The 12,991-nt window shown below is 31.0% G+C and overlaps 1 protein-coding gene across 1 annotated transcript; it reads right to left on the bottom strand.

Annotated features, from left to right (window-relative positions):
- Positions 1–8,017: 8,017 nt before the first annotated feature.
- On the bottom strand, positions 8,018–12,474 carry LOC133178075 (uncharacterized). Its single transcript, XM_061312840.1, has 9 exons — positions 12,414–12,474; positions 11,914–12,036; positions 10,637–10,758; positions 9,598–9,690; positions 9,352–9,465; positions 8,820–9,024; positions 8,599–8,748; positions 8,254–8,336; positions 8,018–8,113 (listed from the first exon to the last, which is right to left on the bottom strand). The coding sequence occupies exons 1-9, from the start codon at positions 12,472–12,474 to the stop codon at positions 8,039–8,041; spliced, it is 1,026 nt and encodes a 341-aa protein (XP_061168824.1). The 3' UTR covers positions 8,018–8,038.
- Between the last annotated feature and the right edge of the window lie 517 nt (positions 12,475–12,991).

Below are 12,991 nucleotides of genomic sequence, written 5' to 3'. Positions count from 1 at the left end.
GTAGTTCTTGAGAAGATTTTTTAATGATGCCATTAATTTTTCACCAATTCACAATTATCTCCCCTTGGAAGAAGGCGTGGCGCTTCATTTGAACAAACTTGAATTCCCTTTACCCAAGAATACTTTGTGGCAAGTTTGGTTGAAATTAGCCCAGTAGTTCTGGAGAAGAAGTCGAATGTGAAAAGTTTACAGACGGACAGACAGACAGACGGACTACGGACAAAATGTGATCAGAAAAGCTCACTTGAGCCTTCGGCTCAGGTGAGCTAACAACTGACAAGTATTCTTCAAACAAGAATGATAGCATTTTTACAAAAAATATTGTATAAGAAAGTCAGCTGGTCTTCAATATTGTTCAATTGAACGATTGTTATATAAAGAAATAACTGTTAAAATTTGTTTTCTTCTGAAACAAACTTTTTTTGTTCTGTAAATTGAAATAATCATGGAAAAAAGGAAAAAACCAAATTTTGATACCAAATTACATAATTACATTACAAACATCATTTAACTTTTTTCAAACGACTTTGAAATTTTTTCAGTAGAGATAGAATTGATATATTAGAGTTTATGGATTTCATAAGTAAGATAGACTACACATGATTGTTAGACTATCTTATGAATATGCTATACATTGATTGTAAAAGCATGCCTTTTTACATATTTTGCTTTTTTCAGTCTTTTTCAAATTTATCAGTTTTGTGTTATGTTGATATTTTAAAGCTCATAGATAATTTTGCAGAGAAACATATAGGAAATCAAAGTAATCGCGCCACAAAATTTTTACATCGTCTAACCTAAAAAAGTATTACTGAAAGATTATGTGCGATGAATTTATTAAGGATTATTGCTTTTCTCTTTGTTTCAATTTTTACTGTGGAATTAAACGGTTTACTGATTTATTATTGAATTCACCAAAATGACAAAACTCCCCATGTGATACGACTTCCTCCTAAATACTGTTATTTGTTAAAGTTAGTAACTATTCTGAAGATGGCTTTTCCTGAATAACTAGACAACATGTATAATGTGTCAAATTGAATGTAATTTCTATTTTACTGTAGGTAAAGTCATTGCATTGTCTCCGCTTTTTTCTTACAACCACGATATGAAGGTTTCTATATACCGGTATATGACTCACATTTGATCTGTATGACACAATGTTAGTCATGAGCGTTTTTTGTAAGAGAGAGAGGGGGAGAGAGGGAAGGGTTAGATGGTTTATGCTTTAATGCAATTGATATATAATTATATGAGCCGTCCCACGCGAAAAGAGCCCTTATATATTTTGACGTCATAATGAGAAAAACGCCGGTAAAGATAACATCATAAAATGCAAGTTGCGTACATTTTTCCAACATTTTTACCTGAGCGCTATCAACTTATTTTCATTGTTGTTTATATCATTTAGAGCCAATAAAATATCAGGAAAAATGAGAAAATATGAATTATTAGAGCTAAGTTCCATATAAATGGACATTTCCAATATTGAATATTAAATTTTGCTGATATAATTAGCTGCTAGTTTTTTTTATCAAATTTTTAATACATTGAAAGCGATTGTACATGCACATAATCGATATATACCTCTACATGTACACATCTTTTTAACACAAATACATAGTAGTGAAATGATGAACAATAAATTTAAAAAAAAATCTTAAACCGTTCCCAACATATAGGTTTTTATATGCGATTAAAATTTTGTTCAGCTCTACATGTAGCAAATGACGAAGTTTGAAAAAGTTTGATTCTTTGTAAAGCATTAAATTTAATGAAGAAAACATCTAATTTTTTTTTTTCAAATCAACATTTATTCTGTGTGTATAAACGCGATAAATGACGATCTGCCTTTGTCACGGTGATTGAGGGTCAATGTGTTTGTTGTCTCATTCAAGTAAAAAACCGGATTTTACTGTTTACGGCGACCGCCTAGCTTCTGTGTTTACTACGATATATATTTCTCGAAATTTGAGAATAAAATCTAGTAATATTTGTTAAAAGTGCTGGACGAGGCGGACAAAAGTATGTGCTGCAAAGGAAAAAAATTGACCAAATTTTTTTATGCATTATATGGGAAGATTTGAGTTTGCTACAAAAAATGTGTGTGTGTGTGTATTAGAGGTGGGTGCAATTAGTCATTCAGTGAACATTTTCATTCTATATCATTCAATTACCAGTAAAACATTATGTATGAACCCCCCCCCCCCCCCATACAACATGCCTGTATTTAATTCCTAGTAAATAATGCGTCATTATTTATAAAACCCCAAAAACATAATACGGGGAAATTAAATCTGCAAGACTGAATACAGATTTATTTCCCTGTAATATTGCATCTGATTATTATTTTAATTTCTTCCAAAGTTGCAGTGTTTGTCTGGAGTAAAGGTTACGAAAATAAATACATCTTTGTGTAGGAAGGTTTGCAATAAGTTCAGTTTAATCTTTGAATTGATAAATGGGAAGAATGACTGCTTATTTTTCTTAATGAATCATATTTGATCATTTCTTTAGGCATGTACGTAACAACGTTTTTTTCTGAAAAGGGGGAGGGGGGCTTAAAATAACAATTTAAAAATAACCCCCCCCCCCCCAAAAAAAAACAAAAAACAAAAAAAAACCCGAAAAACAAAAACAACAAAAAACAAAGAAAAAATGTATTTCGGTAGGGGGTTAATCCCTTTTCGATAAAAGAAAATTGAGCTAAAATGGCGATACCACCAGAGGTTACTCAGTAGATAGATACAAGAATATCCAATGCGTACAAATTTATCAGACCTCGGATCAAGGGCCGTTTCACAGATACTAGTATAACATGTCAAAATTTTACGAGCTTGAAACGACAGGTTGTTAGTGTCAGCAAAGAAAATTTGATTTCTTTTTAAATCTGAGATAAATACTTCTAACACCGTGCAAAATCGACTATTGAGATAAATCTTAGTTTGAATATTATTTAAAACATATATTCTTTTTATCAATTTTAATTACAAATCTCTATTTAATGTTAATTGCCCTCAACACTTTAAACTTCTTTCATGTCCATCTTATCAAAGCTTTTCACAGACTTTGTAATTTACTCAACACATGTCATTTTATCACTCAATTCGCTAATTGTTGTCAAAGAACTCTGTTATATACCAGTATATAAATTGTATGGGTACGGAGGTCCGATGAAATACTGGCCACTTCCGTCTGTGTCCCCGCATGAAAGTTAAAATTGTTGTCCATCGTTAAAAGCTTTAATAAACTCGGAAACTGATTTTCTCATTACTTTGGATTTATAATATGTGATTTCGGGAAGAGTCCTAGGAATACGGCACTACTTCTTCCGGTCCGCAGCGCCACTCATTTCACTGTCAACATTCCCTCTTTCCATATCAACGACATATCTTTTTAGACCCAAACTAAGCGGTCATACTTCCACAAAATTTGAGAACGACAAAATGAATGGAAGAATATGTAGATAGATGCTTTGTCGAATGCATCATTTATGAGCTGCTTTAAATTTGAACTGTACCTTTAATAGTTCAAGACCCTAACAGCGGCTAAAAAAGATTTGCTTTCCAGTTCAGGTGGCACATGAACTACATTTCATACTTTGATGACTCTAGTGCCACTATGTGTTGAATCATGATGTTAGTGAAATTGATGAAAGGAAAAAAAACCAATGTGGACTATCTATGTGATTACGTTCTAGTAAATACAATATTTTTAAAAACGTTGACCTGCGCGCGCACCACAAAATACATGTCTTACGCGGCAACGCAAAAATCAAATGATCCTCCTTCCTGTTCTTCATGTGGAAGTAATTGAATTAGAGTTAATTTCCGGAAAATTCAAATAAAAAATAAACATGCAATGCCAGTGTTGGTCAAGTGATCTAGTTAAAAATGTATAAAGAGAGACCAATAGTAATGACTAGAAAGAATCGGTATGAGATTATTGGACGTAAATATATCACGTCAGTTTTATTGTTTTTGTTATGATGATATATGGACCTAAATGGATCTATATATAAATACTTAATATGTCAATAAAATAATTCCCTGTAATATATACTTCAGTTACAAAATCATATTTTCCTTTGTTTGACATTGATGTTAAATTTACATCCGTCCTGGTTTTAAAGGATTTTAATAACAATGGAAATTCATGTATTACATTGATTTATTTAAAATGAAATTAAAGTTCGAAAAACAAATGCTCTTCTGGGCATTGAAATGACTTTTTAAAATCAAAATACTACACAGCATTATTAGATTAAGTAAAATTAAACACTTCAACCGTAAAATAAACATTTTTTTTTTAAAATCTACGTTGTGTGTTTTGTATATGAATACTGGAGTATCAAAATACTTTCAAATGTACTTTTTTAAATGACAGTAACATGTTGCAAGTGTGAAAAAAATCTTACAGATTAATTTCTTAATAAATTAGTAGCATACAAGTATCCCTACACAATCTTGAGCACGACAGAAACTAAATGCAGTTGAACTTCGGTATTTCGAACACTGATATTTCGAATACCATAGATATGTCGAAGTGATTTGGAAGTCCTAACCCCTTATTCTTCAAGTATTTTACCTTGGATATCTCGAACCCTCAGATATCACGAAGTGTTTTTTTTTCGGTCCCTTTGAGTTCGACATAACGAGATTTGACTGTATAATTGGACTATTTTCTTAATACACACTTACATTTTCTTAGAATATTTTATTTACTATCAAATTATGCATGATAATTATTTCACTTAATATAATCGCTTTTCTAGTCATAAGATAAGCTTTTATAACGTAACTTCAAATGAACGTTACAAAGATATGTATTTCAATTACAGTAAAACTGCGCATTACCTTGATACCAAAAGTATAAGCTTAGGACTGTTTTTTTCTGATCTGTGGTGTCAAAAACCAAACTGCCTGGAAATAACTTGGAATGGCTTTATTTTAAAACTTTTCCATCATTTGCCTTTCACATATACGTGGCATTACTGGACAACTTAATAGCCCTTATGTTCAGCATGCACCAACCTTATCATTGAAATTCATGACACTCAGGAATAGAAAATAATTATTCAAAAATCAATAAATCAATCAATATTGAAATCAATCAAACCAATAATAGATTAATAAATGTGAAATTCAGTCAATATCTCAACCAAAGGCTTTGAATTAATAAGATTTAGCAATGATTCGATGCATATCATATGTCATTGTGGAAGCTGTAGTTTTTGGGACGGGCTCCAAAACAATCAAATTTCTTTAAATAAGTCTGTTTTCCTACATGTTAATTAAGGATTAATGCTAAATGATTAAAGCTGTACGCATATCAAGTTTCAGTATTCTCCTAGAATGAGATTCTTACCCATTTTGCAAAGAGCAGTGGAAAATCAATCAATATATAAAAAAATCATTCTATATGTGCAGGCTTTGTATCAATAAGATTTAGCAATGATTCGATTCATATAATATTTCATTGCTAAAGCTATTGTTTTGGATTGGGCTCTGAAACAATCACAGTTCTATAAATAATTTTGTTTTCCTACATGTTAATTAAGGACTAATGCTAAATTAAGGTGTACCCAAATCAATTTTCAATATTTCCTTGATATTCTTTCCCTTTGTAAACAGCTGTGCCATATCGCTTTCAGCCAATTTATATAACTCTAAAAGCAGATGAAACTAAAATGATTCAAGAAATTAAGCCTCAGCAATAAATCAACTTTTCTTTCTTGTGATACAGAAAAGATGGTGCTGTCTTTTCACCCCAAGTCGTTTAGACACCCATTACAAGTGCGAGGAGGTCGAACTGCTTTGATGCAAACTTTAGCAAGTCCTAAGAAATTGCGAAGTAGCGTTAGATTTATTGGCAATTTTTGTCAGCTCAACCTTTTGACATTTTCTCATCATTGTAAGTATTAATGTAATTTTCTTTCCCAGTCTGGGATGGCTTTTAGCTATAGAGTGAATGGGAGTTCCATTGGAATGTTTAATATGAAATATACTGCAACACAACACAACAATAATCTACGCAACACAATCTTTTTAGACATCAACTATTTATCATTGTATTTAGCCATTTTTTTACGCTCTAAACATGTAGATTTACATTCGGTAAGTAAGCAAGCAAAGAACGATCTGAGGAATAAATCGACCGATGGTTCACGTAAACAATGCGCGAATCATCTTTCATGGTGCATTATAGTAAATTGATTTAAAACGTATAGGGCATTACTCCTCTTGTATGTGTGTACAAATGGCATTTCATATTGTGTTTGGAGTTGTCAATTGTAAGAAATTATTTATCTCCTAACCAAAGATAATTAAACTGATCGTCTCGAGCTTTCAATGTTCAATGCTCTTTGACAAAATATTATATTTTATATACATGTAATTACTCTGTATCTTAAATTTTCTAAAAGTAATAAAGAAAATCACTTTCATCAATAGAATTAAATTTATTTTCAATCCACGTACTATCAAATAAAAAGTTGTCATTTTAATTAAGAATATCTCTGTAGATGATATATATAACTGTAAACCAACTTTTATTCGCGACATCTTTTTTTCGCGATTCTTCAGTTTAGAATCTATCCTTGACTACTAAGTTTCGCAACCAAGGCAATTTATGTAGAATACATAAATACATAGGTGAATAATTGATTCGCAACGAGAAATATTCGCGAGTAAAAGAAGGTTGCAAAACTTGCGGATATTTCTCGCTCGCGAATAAAAGTTTACAGTATGATGTCAAAATAAAAATCTACATGTTGAATACGGATATTGTATATACATGTACAGTATACATTTAAAAATCTAAACACATTGAGAAATAAGTAGATCTTTGCTTCTGTATAACTACATTATATTTGAAGATCGAATTGGACTGTTTTCAAAACGTCTCACGTCAAATGTTTCTCTCGATGATATGTTTATCAACTTCATCTTCGATAAAACCAGCCTATACCTGTGAAAATTTGTCAAATGAAAAGCAAACACACATAGGAACAATTTATGACAGATGGTTTGCTTCACTCGAGGAATTCATAAATACTTACATATGCCCACCAATTGCCAAGAGTATGGTTGATTTCGAATTCTTAGCGAATGACTTATCAATTTTCTGATTTTCTGTCTTTGGAAAGTTCTTCCATCTGCCTAGCTCGTTCTTCCATTGCCACAAAATTGTCCCTTCTTGTTCTTCGTCACTTTCTAGGTTTGGTTCACTCTGTAGAGCCTTTTCAATATTTCTTAACTCCCCAGTGTCATATTTACTGAACTTTTCTGACTCTAACAATGCTTTACCTGCGAAATAGGCATAGATGAAAACATGGGAAAGTATTTTGAGTCTGCTTAAAATCATAATCTAAATTTCATACACTGATACTCAATACTTTTCTTTATATTTCAAAGTCTATATATATTCGAAAGAATTACTTTCTATATAACTGTTTATCCATAAGTTCTGTTAAAATTACCTGTAGTGTTCCCACCAGAGCATGTTGACATTATATTGCATTTTTGTGAGACTACTATGTATTCTTCAAAAGGATCGCTAAATCAATGAAAAAATATTGGATTTATTGCCAATATTTGCTTTGCTTCAAAACATGATGACTCTCTGATAGAAAATCATCAATTTGTAACAAAGTTTTCAAAGTAAGAAATTTATGTATGTGTGATATATATTTTGCACATTTTCAAGGATATCAAATTCGCTGAGATCTAAATTCCCAAAACATTTAATCACATAACATTTTTTTTGTTTTTTTAATTAACTTGAGCTGATACTTAAACCTCAATATTATATTTTTGCCTGTATCTAATTTATATTTTATTTGTTTATTCATTTATTTATTGCAGGATTAGGAGATTTAAAACTATAAAGAGTAAGGCTTTTGCGTGGAAATGCTAATCTTACAGGACAGACAGATAGAAAAAACATACAGATGGATTGACAGACACTGACGAAAATGAGCTCTATTTCACTGTCAGGCTATGGACACGAAAATGCAATGAAATTTCTTGAATTCAGCTTACCAGACAGCAAGGTCATATTTTCCACCATAACCGAATCTGTAATTACTTTTGATTCCATTTGACCAGCGTACCTGGAATAAATACAGTAAAAAAAGTAATAAATCTTATATATCTGTAAAAACCACTAAAACATGTACAGTGTATTTTCTAAAACTCCTCTCAGAATTTTTTCCATACACTAGTCTAATTGATGGGATTATTTTCACATTACATAAACTGCGTCCTCTTTTACTCTATAAACAGCACCAATATTGCCTTCACCGCCATCCTGATCTCCCCACTTCCAATCTGGTCCTATAGATATTTGCGATAAATAGAACCAGCAATGGCTATAATATAAACTTAAGTAATATATAGTAATTATCAATTTTCTTAAAATATGTTCTCATTTCTTAATGAAAAATATGCACTCATTCCAGATAAAGCAATTTTAACAGATTTTTCAGATTTATTTGAAGAAATTGTTGCTCAGAACAAATATCTTAATCATAAAGAATTTTTTTTTAGCATTCCGTCATTGAAAAGTACATTGAATAAGTCATTTAACAAAAATAACCTCTTTTAACTAGACATCCTACAGCAATGTTTTCTCTTCGGAGTATTCGAGGCTCATCGCAAGGAATAATTACATTTTCCTGATGGCTATCGTTCACATATTCATACGGAAACCTCATTCCTGTGTCCCATTCCACGTATATCCATCCTTCTTAAAAAAGACAATCTCAAAAAGTAAAATAAACATTCAAGTAGATCGACGTTTCATTTCCCTTTTCTTACCTCTATGCCAGTGTCCTGTAACTGTGCCAGGTCCATTAGAGTCCTGATTTCTATAATGCCAATTTGGACCTCTGCGTACTCTTGTCCCAGGTGCTAATAGACTTTCATTACGCTCACTATAAACTTCATGTTCTAAATGGTCGTCATTTCGGTACACAAACATTTCATATGCTCGTCTATTGTTTAAAATCTCCACAACATTTTCCTAATTTTTAGAAAAAAAAATGATTTTACCATTACGTAACTTGCATACGACATATTGAAAAAACCCTTTAATATTGTAAATGTTAAAATAGGAAGTAATTAAACAAAATTGAACATTACATATATTTGTAACCATTAAATGCATATTCTAAAAATGTCTATAACTTCATATGTAGAGAATGTGTGCAGTTAAAAAAACTTTTTACCTGAACATATTAAATTTAATGCTTTATTGAAATGTGGTAAAGCAAAATGTATACTAGGAATGAATATGATAAGGTGAAGTTCGATTATGTTGATAACACAAAACACCTGAAAAATGTTTTACCACATCATGTTCCGTTATATCACACTGAGGTCCTGAAGATAATAATATGTTTTTCACGTCATCAATAGAACAAGAAGTGGATGGCACTTCGCCAATAATCTCTGCCGCAATCATCTATGTATAAAATTTAATACATTTTCATGTATTATTTTACTACAATGTTACATATTCTTTTTGAACATTTATCTTTTCAAAAAGCATTCTTTAATATTAAAAAAAAATATTATTAATAATTATTGACAATACCATACACAATGAGTATTTGGCAAATGCTCTTGCTTCTGGAGGATTTAGGAGTTTTCCTCCGCGAGACTCATAAGCAATAGACCCAAGTAAGCTCTGTAAATGATATAATGATACTGTATTATCACTGGCTTTTCTTGCAATTATCTAGTTTTTGCCATTTTTGCGATCATCTGTAAAGTCAATAAACATAAGTTAGATATAATCCTCACTTCAAGGTTTGACACTGCAAATTTTGTATTTCAAAAGCTGAATAAGTCGTATAAAGCTTACATTTTACAAAATCACTTGGCAAATATCGGATAATTTGCCCATTAACATATATCTCAAAATATTACATAACTACCTTGCAATTACTGATTCATACTTTTGTTGTATGATTGACTGACTGACTAATTGATTGATTGATTGATTGTATGAGTTATATCCCATTCAAGAATTTTCCTTCATATAGAGACGTCACCTTTACCAGTTAAGGGCTTTAAATTTATACACATATACTTGGCACTCGTGGCCATTGAGCAGTTGGGTTGTTTATCATGCCACGCCTACCGTGAAACGGGACCTCAGTTTTTAAGGTAACATTCGAAAGATCCATGACTTAACTTCTAATGCCAGATGATTGGCGAAGGAAAAGTCACAATTTATGGTAGATTTCGGTTTGACACAACCCGGGCTTCCTGACCCCAAATTTCTTTTTATGACGAAACGCGTGAATTAATGTTCTCCGCGAAATGATAAATTTTGAATAGCGTATCATTTTCATATTTGCAATCTTAAAATGAAATTCTCTCGAACCATTTTTCTAATGTCTGTATGCTTACAACATTTGGATCCTTTCCAACTGGAACACAGAAAATTGGAAATTTATTCCCTGTTTGTCTCACCAGTTGGAAAAAGCTGGATTTCCTACAATAATGAATTATAATGTCGATAAAAATTCAATGTAAATAAAATTTAAAAAAATTAAAATTGATATATTTGTATGACCATAATTTTATACTAAAATATGTTCTGTAGAATTAGAAATATTTCCTATTACATGGTCTCCCTCAGTATGTTGATCACATTTTGAATCTGAATCGTCTAATGTTGTTGGTCTTCCATCGGAAATAAGAATAACCCTAGCTCGGATAGTAAATAAGCCAATGTAGGTCATTCGTTCTGTACAAAATATACATTGTGCTGAATATCTATATGAGATTTAAATAATATCATAAAAACAGTGGATTACCTGAGACCAAATTAAAGTTTATTTACACATAAATAATGCTATATTAATTTATTTGTATCAAATTGTTTTAGCGTCTTATCTCAACAACAGAAATACTCACGTATTTCTTCCAAACCAGGAATTGCTAAAAGAAAACCTTCAATTATTGGAGATGGACCCGAACAAGAGACATCATCTAAAACGTTAAGCTAGCAAACTGAATTAATATTGTAATAAAACACTTAAAATGAGTGCATTTATCTGTAGGACTGTCTCTTCCTACTGATAAAGCCATATGTAAACTTCATCCATTGAAGATGCTCATAAAATACATTTACAGTTTGATATGCTCCTCTACCTTTCCAAAAGTTTGAAATTGAATAAATTGGAATTAGTGTGAAATTTTGGAGACTTGTTGAAGACTTTTTAAAGCCAAATTATAGTGGAAATGTGCAAAATGGTTTATAGAGTAAGTTAAAATCAACTGCATCTGCAAACATACTCTACATATGCATAAAATCACAAAGTAACAGGAAATTTGTAGAATAAAGATTTTAAGGTAATGTGAAAAATAAAACTACAGCAAGTTGTCAAAAGACGGGCTTTTGCTGATATTAAAAACTAAATAGGTGATGGAACGTATAGGGGAAAATATGTGGTCAAAGATGACAGGAATTCGAGTAATATAATAGTAGGTATAGTTAAGATAGGTAGTTTCTATTAATTTGCAAGAATTAGATGAGGTATAGGTATTATTGACCTAATACTCGCTTCAAAGAATGATAGTTGTTCGAGAAATGGTGCAGGTATTTATTATCTTTTCCAAACTGAATCACTGCAACGTGTTCATACATATTTGGGTGCATAGCGTAACCTATATGAATTGAGAGAAATGCATAATTATTAAATCAGTACATATATATATATATATATATATATATATATATATATATATATATATATATATATATATATATATATATATATATATATATATATATATATATATATATATATATTAAAGTAAGTTAGAATCATTAAAATTGTGAATTACTCAAAAAGTCGTAAATTTACATATTTTGAGATAGCTGTGATGTAAATTGCACCTTCGATCATTGATAAATATGCCTCCTTCATCTGAATAAAACCTTCTCCATCCATGCTCTCTGATGTATCCAAAATGAAAAGATTGCTCACACCATGTAGTAGACTATATTTTCTTCTCTGAACTGCAAAGTATACAATGATTATTTATACATACAAGTTGAAGCTTCTATGTTATACGTGTGTAACAAAGCTAAGTAGCATGGAAAATATTTGGTTATTTTTGTATTTAGTTGTTATTTTAAAGTTGAAAAAAATATTATTGAAACTACAGTGTAATCCTGGAAGAAACTTTGAATTCTGCGAAGTAATATCTGTAAATCTGGTTTGAAAAAAAAATATGCTTTGGGCAGTAAGAAGTAGAGTGTTTGAAGACATGTGATCATTTTTCGGACACTGTTTTGTTTGTAATTAGGGACTGTAAGGGGCATTCGTAAACCTTTACAGAACGATGAAAAGGTAAGGAGCTTTATTATAAAATTAAAACAACAGAGTAACTCACCTTCTTTGACTTCTCCTCTAAATCTTTCTCTTAAGCGAAAATCATCTAGAAAAACAGCCATTATGAAACTTTTTTTCAATTTCAGGAACCTTTGCAGGATACTTTTTTGTCGTATTGTTTTACCTCTTTCAAATTTGTCCCGTCGAATTTATTTCCTCGTGTATTCTTTCTGGCAGGAAGTTTCAAACAGAACAACCTTCCTCATGGTCTACAGGAAAATACAAAATAAAGCATTCACCGAAATAAAAAATAGGAAAAAAAAATACAAAACAAATATATTTGGGAACTGTTATATTAAGCACGTACGCTTTTATAAAAAAAATCTCTTTTTCATTAGTAGACTGAAAAGACTGACTAATGTCATTCACTCGTTTCCTAGATAGTTATTACAAGTTTTATTGTTCCTATTATATAAAGATATGAAGACAATTATATTAAAGGTATCAAATTCTTAAAAATCATTGAATGCTAATTGTAAAAGAAACATTGCTCCCCCCTGCAGTGACCTGGGACAGTTCCATAATTTGTTTACTTATACATCCTTGTGACTTGATTGAAAAGTTAGCTGTTGATACAAC

The sequence above is a fragment of the Saccostrea echinata genome, unplaced genomic scaffold (assembly GCF_033153115.1).
Source record: "Saccostrea echinata isolate AGI-Se365-2 ecotype Australia unplaced genomic scaffold, CSIRO_AGI_Sech_v1 ptg000002l, whole genome shotgun sequence".
NCBI lineage: Eukaryota > Metazoa > Mollusca > Bivalvia > Ostreida > Ostreidae > Saccostrea > Saccostrea echinata.
This window is presented reverse-complemented; position numbering and strand designations above follow the sequence as displayed.